Source organism: Sceloporus occidentalis, unplaced genomic scaffold (genome assembly GCF_023333645.1).
Source record: "Sceloporus occidentalis isolate IW3139 unplaced genomic scaffold, rSceOcc1.0.p SCAF_376, whole genome shotgun sequence".
NCBI classification, from domain to species: Eukaryota; Metazoa; Chordata; class Lepidosauria; order Squamata; family Phrynosomatidae; genus Sceloporus; species Sceloporus occidentalis.
In genome coordinates, this window is record NW_028317356.1 from 358,719 (window position 1) to 375,276 (window position 16,558).

A 16,558-nucleotide genomic window follows, 5' to 3' on the forward strand; every position below is an offset into this window, starting at 1 on the left:
AAAACACATATGCCCCATTGAACTATCCATATTTATTCTTAAGGTTATGATTAAAAAGAAAAGATCAATTTTACTGCTCGGCTATAAATCACTCGTTTATCTTCAATCAATGTGAGGCATGTTTGACGACTCGGCTGTACATTTTTTATTCTCGTCAAGACATTTTAAGGGACAACTGTAGTGAAAAAAAATTCTTCTTCTTCTTTAAATTCTTTAAACATTAATAACAACATAATTGCAGTAAAACTTTAATGAAAGGATATACCAAATGCCTCTTGTTTCAGTTCCCAGTCCCACACTCCCCATATACCATGCCTGACACATCCATATTGCATATAATATCAGTTGGGTCCAAACTACGATGCACGTATGTGATGATATACGCAAAATGCTCACCCAGTCATGAGCGAACCATCACATACAGACAGGGAGACGTGCATCTTCCGTCGGATCTAACCGCCATTAATTATGAGGAAATCCCAATGATTGCAGAAATGCAGCCCCAAACTTGCAGGAAGCCTCCACCATGCTTCACGGTTGGCGGCAAACGTTCTGGCACCTCTCTCCAGCCCTACGGCCAACAAACTGCCTTCTGTTACAGCCAAATATCTCAAATTGACTCATGGGTCCAGAGCATAATTTTTCTGCACCCCGGTTCCCGTGAATAGTTGAGTAGCGTGGCCTTGTTTCCACGTCGGAGGTATGGCTTCTGTGGCCGCAAGAAGACCACTTCTAACCAGATGTCTCCAGACAGTAAATGGGTGTACCAGGTTCCCATTGTTTTCTGCCAATGCTGAGCTGTTGGCACAGCTGGACATCTTCTGATGTCATGGTATATGACTTTTGATATTAAACTTTCCTCAGCAACCTCACCTTAGTATTCCTCCTACACAGTGGTTTCTGTTTCGGTTAATTATTGTGTTTTTCATACAACTCTATTCCTACAAAATCCCTGACTTTGTTCGAGTCTACCTAGAAGCATTTTTTCCACACCTGGCTAAAACATTTGCACAGTACTGTATATGGAAATAATACAGGAAAACATGTATTATATTTCTTGTCTCTTGTATTTTGTTTTTAAGGTTTCACTGGAGGAAGCTGCCTCAAATACTCCTGGTTTTACTAAATCACATTAATTGATTTCATATTTTGTACCAATCGGCCTACTTGAAATCGATCCAAAAAAATTAAAATTCTCTGTTTCTTCTTCAGTACATCTTAGTCCATCAGATCTGCACATATCTTATCTTTTGGTGCATGTGTTGGGAATATACACCAGGCACACTGCCAGAGAGAGTTAACTACCATACAGTAGATCATTTTTGGATGATATAGTAGGTGATGTTTATGGCTTTTATGATTCCTTTCCGCCCCCAATAATGGCCTTCAAACTATGCACAAGACTATTTTCATTGGTCCACAACTCACCATTCACCTGTTATCAGCAGAAAAATAAACTAACCTATACAAACTGCTAACAAATGTATAGATCAAAATAGACATGGTGGGAAATATTTTGGAATACTTAAGAATTCCATAGTATTGCATGTAAACATAAAGTCTTACTATTATGGTGAGAACAGTGTGCCCCCACAATCGAGGTGTTTTGTTTTATCAATGTATTTTTTAGAAATGTGCAACGTATAGGTCAAAATCTATATACCGAGGTCTGACCTTACCGCACTGAGAGGGTGGTAGAAACAGATACAGATTGCCTGTTAAGAATCCTGAGGAACAGGGCTTTTGGGGCTCCAGATATAACAATTAAATGAGTTTCCCCATACCACCCTACCACTTGAGGTTGACTCTGAGGGTCTCTGAGCCCCTCTATGTGCTCTGTCTATTATTTATAAACTCGAGCAGAAAAACAAGCAGTTATTTTTTGCCCGTACACATGCTTTTTCAATCTCTCTCGTGTCTCCCGGAGATTCACTTCCACTAGGATGTTATTAATAGTTTTCCTAGAGGATCATTTCTTACAGAGAGTAATAAATAGACAGTACGAGGGGGGGGGCTAGACACATAAAAAGGGGGGATGGAAAAATGAGAAGACGTAGAGTAAGAGAAAGAATGTATTCAAGCAGAGACCGGAATATGGATGGAATATTGATTTTATCAATGAATTATCAGCTCCCAAAGCATTTATAGACCGATAGACATTACTATTTGTCAGAGCCTCTAGCTTACGTGGATCTTCCTGTCTGAATCTCTACACAACACTATTTGTCTCCATGGCTATGAGCGTTGGATATTCTGTCATTAATCATAGGCTCAGTCTGGAAGACTATAAGCTTAGCTTGGAGGAACACTTTATTCCAGACCTGTAGCTTATGGGATTTTGCTATAATTCTGTTGTCTAAGGGTGAGTGTCATGCAAAGGGGAGTGCAGACGGCCATTGGCCGGGGTGGGGGGGTAACCCGAGTCAAGGCTAAGTAATGTGGTAGCCCAAAATATTTTGGTCAGCAGTATACTCAATGCATGTTATCCTGCCCAATGCACATTCACCAGGAGGAACTCTGCAGAACACCCATAAAAGGATCCAGCACCTGGAAAGTGTTGCCTAATGTGAGTCTACAGGGAATTAGGTTTTATATTAAACACCCTTCAGTGGGGGTCTTCAAAATCAAAGCAGACCACGGGCAACTGTCCCAGTTTATAATCGTTTGGCCCAAGTCTATGGTCAACCGATTTAAAACTAAGCCTATAATGTATCCATACATTTTATGTTGTGTTCTATGTGGGATTGCCCGGAACATTAATATAATTTGTACAAATGACCATCTTCCCCAAGATGCTTCATAATGATCTGCAAATTCCTTCTCCATCCCGGGACCCGACAAAGCGTGAGGAAATTGACACATACCAGACACACGTTACACGTGAACGCCGTCTACAAATAAATGCCAGATCGATGGTGTTCTTTCCTTGTGTCTAGATTAGCGCTGAACCACAGCTTCATTGCTGGGCGTAGACACCGACCTTATCTTGATGATTTCCTTGTGGACATTTAACTTATTTACTATGCATGGGCCTGACCAGTGCATGAGCTGCCCCTTTTACCCTTAAGACATCTTGTGTTGCTTGTCTTGAAAGATCTTGAGCAGGAACCTTAAGTTTGTCCTGTGGTTTGTGCACCGCATGTCCCATTATAAGGCCTGTTGACCTGCATCTGTCTCTTGGACTTCATATACAATTGTAACATAACCTCTGTTACTCTTAGTAACTTGTATCTTCTCCACTATATCACATGAGTGCCTCCTTAAAGAGAATGCTTTCTTACTTGCCCCACCGGCAGGACTTTAAAATAGTTATGAAGACCAATCTCTTCCATCCATTCCATGGAGAGCTCTAACCATGCCTCATCACAACGAGTTAATATGTTATTCCTCAAAGCTCCGTTTCAGCCAATAACATTATAAACATAATTAAGATTTTGTTCCATTAAATTCCTAGCATAGGAAAAAAAATAATCTGTATCTATTGGTCAATACAGGTCAAAATGTGATCTTCACCTGGTGGACCAGTAGATGGCTGGAGACCTGCCTTTGATGAGGTCCTCTCTGGTTGTCCATTGAAGGCAGCCATGTTTGACTCATATGATGTATGCAGCTAGAGGGGGGGGTGACATCATGTTCCAGGAAATGTTTACTCAACAGTGCCCCCCGCGGCTTCGGTTTGGCCTAGTGATAATATCACAATTGTTGATGTATCAGAGATGACCTTTGAACCAAACAATGACCATAAGGAATCACACAGGGCAGCTCTCGGATGGACTGTGTACTGTATTCTACCATACAGCTGTCTCCGGCTGTCTCTTACAGACTGTCGCACAATTGTCTCCAATACTCAGCTGTCACTGGCTGTCTTATATATTTTAATATTTCCCTTGCTGTCCCTTTGTCTAGTTGAATTTTGACTAAGAAAAGTTGCAGCACCTGTATTCAAGTAACACTTAAAACCCGGCTTCATAACATAGATAATGTGCTTGTAAGCGAGAGCCCTGTATATATAATTAGTTTATGTTGGTTGTTTGACCACTGCTTGACCACAGGTGACTGGACCACTTGCCTTTTGTTTTAGCTGTCTCTCAGTGGGCTCTGCTGTGCCACCCAGGGCTGTTTCATTGGGAAAGGGATGTGTCTCGGGCTGCTGTCTATGGTGCTGGAGGTCTCAGGGTGGTCAGTCCTGGCAGGGGTCTCACCTGATGTCGGTCAGGGAGCTGTCTCTGGTCCTGCTGGCTGTCTCTTGGTGCAGGGAGGGACCTCGCGAGATTTGCAGGCTGAGTGAGAAGGGGAGGAGTGTTAACAGCATCTGGAGAGACGGGATAGAGCCCAGCAGAAGGAGGAGAGGCAGGCTGACACTGCCATAAAGGCAGGGAGAGGGGAGGGGAGAGCAGCAGGAGGAGAGGGCTGAGGAGAGGCAGAAATCACAGCTGAGCAGGAGCTGGGGCTTGGCTTCAGGTAAGGGCAGGAGGCAGGGCACTGGGCCACATACTGGGTGCTGCATGCAGGGGGTAATGTGAGTGTGAGTGACACTGGCATGCAGAGAGTGTGTGTGTGTGACACTGGCAAGGGGTAGTGTGTGTATGTTTATGTGTGTGTGACACTGGCATGCAGAGTGTGTGTAACTGAATGGGGGTAGTGTGTGTATGTTTATGTGTGTGTGTCTGTGTGACACTGGCAAGGGGTAGTGTGTGTGTGTGACACTGGCATGCAGAGTGTGTGTCTGTGTGACACTGGCAAGGGGTAGTGTGTGTGTGTGACACTGGCATGCAGAGTGTGTGTGTGTGTGTGTCTGTGTGACACTGGCAAGGGGTAGTGTGTGTGTGTGACACTGGCATGCAGAGTGTGTGTGTGTGTCTGTGTGACACTGGCAAGGGGTAGTGTGTGTGTGTGACACTGGCATGCAGAGTGTGTGTGTGTGTCTGTGTGACACTGGCAAGGGGTAGTGTGTGTGTGTGACACTGGCATTCAGAGTGTGTGTAACTGAATGGGGGTAGTGTGTGTATGTTTACGTGTGTGACACTGGCATGCAGAGTGTGTGTAACTGAATGGGGGTGGTGTGTGTATGTTTATGTGTTTGTGTGACACTGGCATGCAGAGACTGTGTGTGTGTAACTGAATGGGTGTAGTGTTTGTGTTTATGTGTGTGTGACACTGGCATGGGGTAGTGTGTGTGTGTGACACTGTCATGCAGGGAGTGTTGTGTTTTATACTGACAAGGGGGATTGTGTGTCTGTGACACTGGCAAGCAGGGTGTGTGTGTTTGTGTGACAGTGGCATATTGGTAGTGTGTGTGTGTGTTGTATTTTCCACTGACAAGGGGGATTGTGTGTGTGTGACGTTGGCATGCAGGGGGTGTGTGTTTATGTGACACCAAATGCAAGGACAGTGTTTGTATCACATGAATCTGTGTGTGTTTTGCGCTGACTTGGTGGGATGGTGTGTGTTATAACACATGTGTGAGAGACACTGATATGTGTGTTACACTGATATTTGTGTAACACTTACAGGTAAGTACAGGGCTCTTTAAGATACCTGGTTAGATGACTATATGTTTGCTTGGTGTAAGTTTGTCTGCTTGTGTATAACATACAGTGTGAGTGTTGTGTGTGTTACAAAGGCATTGTGTTGAGTATGTGTTACATTTTGTGTGACCGTGGGGATTTTGTTGTGTGTGACATTAATGGACAGTGTTACATTTGTGTGGGATCCATGGAAAGTGTTGTGTGTGTTGTCTGGCATGAATAAATATGGAGTGTTGTGCGAACGTGTGACATACATTGACGGTGTGATATGCACACTCAGTGTTGTCTGTGTGTGACATGCATGGGTGTTATTTTGCCTGTATATGTGTGATATTGTTTATAGGCAGCATGCGCTGACTTTTTTGTGTGTATGTGTGTGACATGCACAGTGTTGTGTGCACCAACAACTTTGTGTGTATGTGACATGCTTAGTGCTGTGACATTCCTGTACACAGTTATCTATGCACGTGTATCACATGCACATGTAGTGTTATATGCATGTGTGACGTGCAGTCACAGTGTTGTGTTTGTGTGGCATGCCTGCACAGTGTTGTGTGTGTGTACCTGTGTACGTCAGGGCGAGGTTCAGCATGTAGGAAACGGGTTCCGCTGGTGATGTTTAGTTACATTGTAAGCGTGTTAATCAGTGTGTGTGTGTGTGTTCATTGTAAGTGTGTATATTAGTGTGTGTGTGTGGGTTCATTGTAAGCGTGTGTATCAGTGTGTGTGTGGGTTCTTCATTGGCATACGTACATGTGTTTGGGAACTGGCATCTGTGTTGGCGCAGTTTAATTGCCAAGAAATGCGCAATTATTGTCTGCAATCTGTGTTGATGCAGAAAAAACATACGTCTTCGTCTCCTAATTAATGGAATTCTATGAGCGAGATGAGGGGGTCAGAGACATACCGGACGGACGGACAGACGGACGGACAGATGGGCCAAGAGGCCAGGGTGCAAAATGATCCTGCAGACGGAGGAAAGGATTAGGTCACTCGCATTGGCGTCTCTAGAACGATGGGTAGCGGAATGCAGCGCTTCGCTTATCTCGTGAGATGCAGTGGCCGCTCGTTCCTACGCACTGGAACGCAGTGTCCGAGTTCAACGAGCAGTGACCGCCATAACATAGTGGGGGGGCAGTGTTTGGGTTCATACAGCACTGACGTCTAGATCTTCCCTCGAAGCACAGTGTTTGGGTTTGTTTCAGGCCTTTTCGGTTGTTGGGTTGAAATGCAGTGCTAAGGTTAAAGAGACTCTGACCTCCAGTGCTTTTAATAAGCATGCAGTGCGTCTGGGTCAGAGGATAGTTAATTGCCCCGATGAGGTTTACACAGTATTGATGGCTTGTTTTTATTCGCGGCGTTGAGGTTAAGTAGCTTTCACAAACGGCATTTTACTTGACAGTGATGTGCAGTGCTTGGCTGACAGTGACATGCGGTGCTTGTTTGATAGTGACATGCAGTGCTTGGCTGACAGTGATGTGCAGTGCTTGGCTGACAGTGACATGCAGTGCTTGGCTGACAGTGATGTGCAGTGCTTGGCTGACAGTGACGGGCAGTGCTTGGCTGACAGTGATGTGCAGTGCTTGGCTGACAGTGACGGGCAGTGCTTGGCTGACAGTGATGTGCAGTGCTTGGCTGACAGTGACGGGCAGTGCTTGTTTGACAGTGACGTGCAGTGCTTGGCTGACAGTGACGTGCAGTGCTTGGCTGACAGTGACGTGCAGTGCTTGGCTGACAGTGACGTGCAGTGCTTGGCTGACGTGCAGTGTTCACCTGCTAGATATGAGCTGAAATCTTAAAACCTCCATTAGCGACCTGTCATCTTTCATCCTTCATCCCCTAGTGGATTACAACTCCTATCATTCTGAGATTGCTGTAAATACACTCCCTGGGTCTCAGTGATGCGCAGAGGCCGGGGCTCTGGCAGCTCGTGGGTTAACAAACACTGGGCGACATCTGAATTACTTGGGTGAAGCCCACGTGTGTAAATGTGTTTTTAGATTCAATACGTGGGTGGTAGTTTTGGTTTGAGGGGTAGCTCGGTTGGAGGTGGCCGGGGTATGATGGGTATAAAGAAACTCTCGCAGGACAACCTCTTAGTATGATGACGTGAGACGGGCAGCGGTATGGAGTGCTTACAGTCACTGTGGAACATTCACATGTTTGGGTCCAGGACACGGGATACGTGTAAAAGTGGCACAGTCCAGGGGAAGGGCCATTGACCCTCAGTGCTTAAACGCTGTCTACCGTTGACAGGACTGGCATGTACTTCTAGTGCTTGGACCTAAGTGGTGGTTGCCCCCCAGCACTCACACTGAGTTGGCTTCCAGTACTCAAGTTGAGGTGGCAGCGGCCTCCAACTTTGAGACTGATTGTTCTCTTGTAGTCGCACTGAGGTGCCAATGGCCTCCAGTGCTCAGGCTGAGGTGCCAGTGGCCTCCATCATTCAGACTTAGGTGCCAGTGGCCTCCAGCGCTCAGGCTGAAGTGACAGGGTCCTCCAGCGTTCAGACAGAGGTGACAGGGGCCTCTTGTGCTTTTACTGAGGTGACAGGGGCCTCCAGCAATCAGACAGACGTGGCAGTGGGCTCTCATGCTTTTTCTGGGGGTGACAGTGACCTCTTGTGCTTTTACTGAGGTGACAGTGACCTCTTGTGCTTTTACTGAGGTGACAGCGACCTCTTGTGCTTTTACTGAGGTGGCAGTGGCCTCTTGTGATTTTACTGGGGTGGCAGTGGCCTCTTGTGCTTTTACTGGGGTGGCAGGGGCATGTAGTGTTTTGACTGCTGTCCGTTCTGCATTTTCCTCTCTCACATAAACATTATCACCCCCCCCATGTCCCCTCATGTCCCTATCTCCCCTTCCCCTCTCTCTCTCTGCCTCTCCGTACGTTCTCTTCACCCCCTCTCCCACTCACTCCCACTTGCGTTCCTCCCACTGCCCTGCATCCTTCCTCACCTCCTACCTCCCTCCTGGGCTATTTCATTCATTAGATTTGCCATGCCTGAGACATTCTACAGAACCTTCTATTTAACAAGTGAATTCTAAATTAGGAATCCGCTCCTCTGACAGCTCGCTTGTAATATTCCTCTGTATCTGTAAGTATCCAACAGGTGGTCTGCTCGTGACAATGAGATCTCATGTATTCATGCGTGCAAATGCTGGGTATGTTCTTGCAAAAATGTGCACTCAGTTTGTTGTTTTCTGGGCTCCTCAGACACTCAAACCATTAATAATTTCATATGTTCATGAGTGTGCTTATGTGTGTTGTCCTATATATATATATATATATATATATATATATGTGTGTGTGTATATATATATATATATATATATAGCTATATATATTATATATATACTGTATATATGGCACTCATGTTTTCCATTCATTCGCCACGAGGGGTTAATCAAGTTCCTTAAAGACACATGCACACCAAAAATTAATTACGCACGGCTGTATATAATACATAAATATCCGCTGACCGTGTTTGTGTCTAAGGCGTTGTTCGCCTGCTGGAAGGATGACATGGATGCGCATGGATAGACAAACAGATATATTAATGGATGCATGGGAGAGAAGGTAGGGTACACACAGAGGTCTGCTTTTATATATATATATATATATATATATATATATATATATATATAGATAGATAATCTGTGTGTATATTGAAATGGTATCTGTGTCTCCGCTAGAAATAGATAGGAACAGCTGCAGGAAGTGTCTCCCCCCACATACCCCCTCCATTTATCACCCCAGCTGAAGCTGTCAGCGAAGAGAGAAAAGGGAGTGAGGGGTAAGTGGGGTTAGAGAAGAGCCGGGGGAAATCGGAGTTTACAAATTTTTAGAGGGCGTATGAAGCCGATAACTTTATGGGATACTAAGGTTTTTTGTTTTTTTAATGATGAGATGTTAGAGTAGCGGTTGGAGATCGTGGGTTAGGTTGCGGAGATACCAGGATTTTGAAATCATCATAGGGCAGGGAGATATCAACACCTTGAGATCATTGCAACTCTGTAGAGATATGGAGATTTTACAAATTTTGTTATATTCAGAATTTGGTGACAATCATATTATCGTAGCGTGAGGGACTATCAATTAATCAATTCATTTTTAGGATTCTAAAATCATCAAAGCCTGGGGAAATCTTATAAAAACTATTATCCGAGACCACGGATTCAATAAAATTTGTGAACAATCCAAATTGTCACAAATATATCAGCAATTTGGAATTATCTGACACCGAGGCGATATCATGATTTCCCAATCCTCGGGATTTTGAAGTCGTAAAAAAAACAAAACAGAAAGATATTCAGGATTTGTAAATTCTCATAGCTTTGGATATACTAGAATTTTTATCTAAGAATATCACAATTTGCATCAAAGTCTGTTATTTACAAATCATCCCGGCCTTGGGAAGATGTCAAAATTTACAGTAATTAAAAAGGCCTGAGGAGAATTCAGGAATTCACTAAATGAATTATGGCCAGCATCAGGACATTTCCAAACAGAGCCGACGCTAATAGCTGAAATTCTAAACAGTCAGAGACGGAGCGTTATCAAGACATTGGAAATACCAGAATTTAGAAAATTATCAGATTTAGAAGATCATTTTTTTTTCTAAGTTATTCCAGCTTTGGGGTAACGCCAGAATTTACTAAGAATGTGAGATATAAGGATGGACAAGTTACCGGAATCTGGGGAGCTTTAGTAAAACTTCAGCTCCCCAGAAATTTCAAATTTTACACGCAATCAATGTTCATAGAATGTCCGAAGTGACAAATTACCTGTTATCAGGGCCTTTCAAATATCTAAATTGTTTAAGAAGCTTTCCAACCTCATTAAATGTATACTGGAGTCCTTTTTGTGTTGACACGAGTGCTTTTTATTTTATTTAGTTATTGGAGTTCTTTTTGTCTTGTTTAACTCCTCCCCCCCAGCTTCCTGTACTGAAAGCAGCGGGCATACTGCGGTATGCTTATTGCACATGCTCAGTAGAACTCCGTTTCTAGTCAATAAAAGGCTGACATCCAATTGAAATCAATGGGAGTAGCAGCAGCAGCGAATCACGTGTAAGCTCTCTGAGCACCGATGTTTTGCTAGCACACACGCGATTGGCTGCTCTATAATTGAGTTTGTGCAAGAAGTTGACATGCGTTAAAAAATTAAAATATGATAACAGTGACTAGACTTTAATGATCAGAGGATCTGTAAACATTCAAATTCCCAAATCTTAAAATTATGTATTTATAGAATAGAGGTTGGATATGTTTGTAATGATAATTAATTAATAATTAAGTTCACTGGGAAGTAATTACCATATATCCACGAGATCAGTCTCTGTAATTTATAAACTACAAGGGAAATGTCAAAATTTCCGGAACTCACTAATTTAGGTTTTGTTTTTTTCTGAGAATTACCAAACAGATGCTAGGAAATTTCAGAAGTTATCAACTTTTACAAATTATCAGTGCTTCCAAGATATCATAGTTTAGAAATTTTAACAGTCAGTGACATATAAGCACTTTAGAAAATGAGAGGAAGCCGGTCAGGAGATACTAGAGTTCAGTGCCTTTGGTGACAACGCCACCCCCGCCACGGCCCCAATTTTGTAAAATCTGCTAGGCATTGATAAGGGAAGCCACCTCCTTACCAAACTCATGAGCTGTGATAAGACGGGAGCAAAATTTTCTTCCTTCTCTAACTCGATTAACCTCATGTGTTGGTTATTTGCTGCTGGAGAGGTCACGGTTGTTATGCTGGGTTAGTGAGGGCAAGAGAAAAAAAAGGACGGGAGGCAAAAAATTAAAGAAGGGAGACTATACAAAAATAACAAAGTTGTCACATCCAAACCAACATGTGCACAAGTGATAATCTGACTTGTTGGCGCATGTTCTCATTCTATGTTTGTAATTGGACTTATAGGCAAGTCTGAATTTTTAAACTATTTTCTGTAGTGTATTTTGACCCTCACTGTTTGGCTTGAACTCTTTTTTTCTTTCATTTCTTTCCCTTTTTTTCCCTCCACCATTTACTTTTTTCCCTCCCTTCTCCAGTTCCTTCCATCTTTTCTTCTGCACTTCCTAGATCTTTTACTTATGCTTTTTGACTTATGTCTTTAACCTCTCTCCTCCTTAGGTTATCCAAAGGAAGACCAATTATGGCTATCTTACCCCTTACCCCGCTTTGTCTCTCCACTCTCTGTCTCTTCCTCTTCCTGGCTCAAGCCCTTGGCCAAAGTGAGTCCGATCTCCTGGTCTCCACGCGTTCTGGTAAAGTGCTTGGTGTGCGACTTCCTGTGCTCTCAGGTCATGTCAGTGCGTTCCTGGGCATTCCCTTCGGTGAGCCCCCTTTGGGCAAATTACGTTTCAGACAAGCAGAGCCCAAGAAGCCATGGGATGATGTGTGGGATGCAACTGCCTACCCTAAGGCCTGCTACCAATACTTTGATACCTTGTATCCTGGCTTTCCTGGCATGGAAATGTGGAATCCTAACAGGCCTATGAGTGAAGACTGCCTGTATCTTAACATATGGGTGCCCCATCCACGTCCCTCCAACGCAACCGTTATGGTTTGGATCTATGGAGGTGGCTTCTATAGTGGATCCTCCTCATTGGATGTCTATGATGGACGCTTTCTGAGCCATGTTGAAAATGTTCTTGTAGTCTCCATGAACTACCGAGTTGGAGCCTTTGGCTTTCTCACTCTGACACCTGGCAGTGCAGATGCTCCAGGGAATGTGGGTCTGTTTGACCAGCGCCTAGCATTGCAGTGGATTCAAGATAACATAGCGTTCTTTGGTGGAGATCCCAGGACAGTCACCATTTTTGGAGAAAGTGCTGGTGGTGCTTCGGTGGGAATGCATTTCCTTTCCCCTGGTAGCCATCATCTTTTTTCCAGGGCTATACTCGAAAGCGGCTCCCCAAACTCACCTTGGGCAACAGTAACTCCACAGGAGGCTCGACGACGCGCTGAACTGTTGGGAAAACTGTTGGATTGTAGAATGGGGAATGATACTGAACTGCTGAATTGTCTAAGAGCAAAGGAACCACAGCAGTTAATTGACCACGAGTTCTCTGTGTTGCCCTCTAGTATCTTCCGCTTTTCCTTTGTTCCTGTGCCAGACGGAGACTTCTTTCCAGAACCACCTGAGACACTGCTGAATATGGGGAGGTTTAAGCCATGTCCTTTATTAGTAGGAGTAAATCAGAATGAGGGTTCTTACTTTCTACTCTATGGGGCACCCGGTTTCAGCAAGAATAACGAGAGCCTGATCACAAGAGATGAGTTCTTGGGTGGGGTAAGGATGAGTGTGCCACATGCTAATGATATAGCACTTGAGGCTGTGGTCATGCAGTATACAGACTGGGAAGACGAACATGCTGGAGTTAAGAACAGGGAAGCCATGGACAACTTGGTGGGAGACCACAATGTCATTTGCCCAATGACCCACTTTGTAGGCAAAGTGTCCGAGTTTGGAAACCGTGTCTATGCCTACTTCTTTGATCACAGGGCATCCAATCTTGTCTGGCCACAGTGGATGGGAGTTCCACATGGATACGAGATTGAGTTTGTCTTTGGATTACCTCTCAACAGCAGTCTGAACTACACCCCAAAGGAAGAGCAGCTGAGCCGCAGAATGATGAGATATTGGGCCAACTTTGCACGAACAGGGTGAGGGAATGGGCCTATGATAGAGGGAGAAAGAAAGAATAAGAGAATGTGGGTTAATTTAGAGATTTGAAATGATTCCATGGGACATTGTTGTAAAAGTTCAGTTGTGTGTTTAACGAGTCTCTATCTATTTGTTGTTCCTTTGTGGTTTTTTAATGAGTTGAATTGTAGAAGTTGAGGCCTGTCATTACTTCACGTTGCCTCTTCTACCTTTTCTACCAGTGACCCTAATGAAGGCAATGAAGCCCGTCAGCAACGCTGGCCCGTTTACACCGCAACAGAGCAGAAGTACATAGCACTAAATAACAAACCCCTAAGGGACCTGCAGGGAATCAGAGTCCAAACGTGCATGTTCTGGAACCGTTTCCTTCCGAAACTTCTCAACATCACAGGTACAAGAAATTATCGACTTCCCAATAAATATACTAAGACCGTTGGCGTATGCGGACTTCTGAACCTCACAGCTAATCACTTGCTGATATCTTGGCATTTTAGATCCATTAACATTTGATATTCTGAGAATCAAATATGTAGTCTACTGATCTGGTTTGTCACCACTAACCAGCTAACATTATTATTATTTACAATCGCTAACTCTTCCCTTCATGTTCTCTAACCTTTAAACTTTTAATTCTAACCTTTGAACCCTTTTCTTGGCTTGTAGTTTGCTGATTGTCTTGGGTTTTTTGGATCTCCTGTTTTGTTGTTTTTTTTGTTTTTTACATTTTCACCTAATTTCTGCATCTATACGACATGAACAGTAAAATTATCTTTCCACCCATTCATTAATCCACTGACCCATTGAAATAACTTGCAATCCCTGACCTGCATCAAGCATCCTCGTATGTCTGACATGTGAAGTAGACCTTGGATTCCATAGAAATTAAATTCATGATCTTGGATCACCAAATTTAGAGCAATTACAGTAATCTGTTTGGGGGGAGGATTTAAGGTTGAATTTCATAGGGTCCGGACTAATGAGAAAGTCAACCTTTGGCCCAAGAACCTTTTTAATTTATATCTAAAATTAACATTTTTGGGTTTTTCACAGAATTATCTCAGTTCTAGTGTCCTCGCCTTAACCTGCCCCTAATAGACACTTGGTTAACTGAAAAAAGAGATAAATATTGAAGATATATGAGCTTCAGACATAAAGTTGAGTTCTCGTCCATGCAATAAGATAGGATAGCCATAGGTAGAATGCAGAGGTCTCACGGCACTTTTTCGGTGTCGGAGAGTTATGTGGCTATATGAAAGGGTTTCTCCTAAGAGATGGCTACTTCTTTTGCTCAACAACCATCACTTGAATGGAATGATTCCTTACCTTCTCAATCAGGCTTTATTACCATATATCTAACAGAGAGAATGGGGAAACTATTTTTTTATGTGCCTGGCCCAGTGTTTGACCTATGGCTCTTTCCCTTGTAGAAACCAGGGATCTCTGCTCAAACTGCTTGAGAAACAGCCCTTTTCTACCACTCCTTGCTCTCTGCGTGCTACTATCACAGCACAAAACATAACAAAACACATCTGACTGGATTCACGCTGCGCAATCAACACAGCAATCTCTGACATAACTTTCTATAAGCCTTTACCATCTGTTCTCTAACACACTGTGACATCGGACATGTCCCGCCAAGTGCTTCTCCTGCTCTGTATTCATCTCGCTTCCTAATCATCCATGTTGTTCCCATTACGTTTCCATACACTCAATAAACTTTTCCTTTACTTTTGGCTTTTCTTTTGGTGTCATGTTCTTTCCTTGCTGTATATCAAATCACCTACCCTACATCGCACTGCTTCACTATACTTTCCCCGCTACTCACCCCACTTCGTATTACCCTCCTTATGTCTCTTTCTAATTCTTTTTAACCATAGTGCATATTACCCTTCTGCTCATGTGTCTTTTTTTACATTCATATGTCATTACTTATATTTTTTATTCATTCATTCATCCCTACATCGCTCAAAACATCACCAGTTGACTTCTTAATGACTTCCCTATAGCAATGCCTTTATATTCTTCTAATTTTCTACCCCATCCCACTTACTAACCATACTTATACTTAATGCTTCCTATATGTACCTAGGAAATGTTTGTATGTCTGGGGTTTTATCGGTCTGCCATCAAGGCTTAATCCAGGATACTCTACAACACAAGCCCTGTGCCCTTAACACTCGTCCCCCCCAAGGACAGGGATCCCTGATGCACCCGTCTTTATCTTACCCCATACCAAATCTCAATTTGTTAATAAGTTATATTTTTTGAGTCTAATACACACTCTCTTCCCAATCTTCTTGCATATGTTTCCGGTTCCCCTCCTTTTTTTACTTGATTTTCCCCCCAATGACCTTCTCTCTGCTTTTCCTTTTCTCTGTCTCTACCTGCCTTGTCTCATTTTTTTTTTGTTTTGCTCCCTTTTCCATGTTTTCGTTTCTATCTCCCCACTTTCCCTTCCTTGTCTAATCTTTTTTGCAGACAACATTGATGAAGCGGAGCGGCAATGGAAAGTAGAGTTTCACCGCTGGAGCGCCTATATGATGCGGTGGAAGAACCAGTTTGATCATTACAGCAAGCAGGAGCGCTGTAGTGAGCTGTGACCTTACTGTGACATCATTATGACATCATCATACCACTTCCCCAGCTCCCCAGAAGAAAAGACATAAGCAAACTGTGATACCACACCATGGCCGCCATGACATCACATCTGGTCATCTCAGTAGTGACCTTAGAAAACTAGCAGTATTGAAAGAAGCCATCTTTCCAAACCCCACGCCCTACAGCTTAAGATTGCCGCGGAGAGCTGTATCGATAAAAAACACAGTTTGACACCAGTATTTTGTGTCGTTCACAATACATCATGTGGCTGCATCTGTCCTTTGTACTGTACCTCCTCCCCCCCATCCACCAGGGGCATGTCTTCTCCTGTACTATGCCTTGACCCCTCGCATGTCCTTCTGTATATAGTGTTTGAGAATATAAAAATATAAATATATAAAGATATATATATATATACATATTTCTAATATATATATATATGGTGGGAGATCCTTATGTGTATTCTATTTATTTGTGATGCTGTGAATGTCAGACCTCGTAGCTCCCACCAGATGCCAAAGTGAAAGTATCCCTCCATGTATACCATGATGTGTCCAGCACATGAAAAATACATTGTATGTAGAAGTCCTCTACTCCCCCCCAGCCAAAAAGACTTATATAACGATTGCGTAGAATCCTACCCCACCTTGGAGCTCACGTCGATTAAACGTACAATCCTATGCACCTTCCAATCTAATGCATTAAATGTATCGTGCAAGTCCGTCACTACTGTATAACCACTATAAACCACTATAAA

General features: G+C 43.3%; 1 protein-coding gene across 1 annotated transcript; it reads left to right on the forward strand.

The window, feature by feature from the left end:
- Positions 1–11,688: 11,688 nt before the first annotated feature.
- Positions 11,689–15,803, forward strand: LOC149273434 (acetylcholinesterase-like). The gene is made up of 3 exons (XM_089506326.1): positions 11,689–13,202; positions 13,425–13,594; positions 15,682–15,803. The coding sequence occupies exons 1-3, from the start codon at positions 11,689–11,691 to the stop codon at positions 15,801–15,803; spliced, it is 1,806 nt and encodes a 601-aa protein (XP_089362452.1).
- Positions 15,804–16,558: the final 755 nt, after the last annotated feature.

Coding starts and splice junctions, on each gene's coding strand:
- LOC149273434 (XM_089506326.1), top strand. CDS start 11,689: ATGGCTATCTTACCCCTTACCCCGCTTTGTCTCTCCACTCTCTGTCTC. Junction 13,203..13,424: donor GCCAACTTTGCACGAACAGG/GTGAGGGAATGG, acceptor CTTTTCTACCAG/TGACCCTAATGAAGGCAATG. Junction 13,595..15,681: donor GAAACTTCTCAACATCACAG/GTACAAGAAATT, acceptor TCTTTTTTGCAG/ACAACATTGATGAAGCGGAG.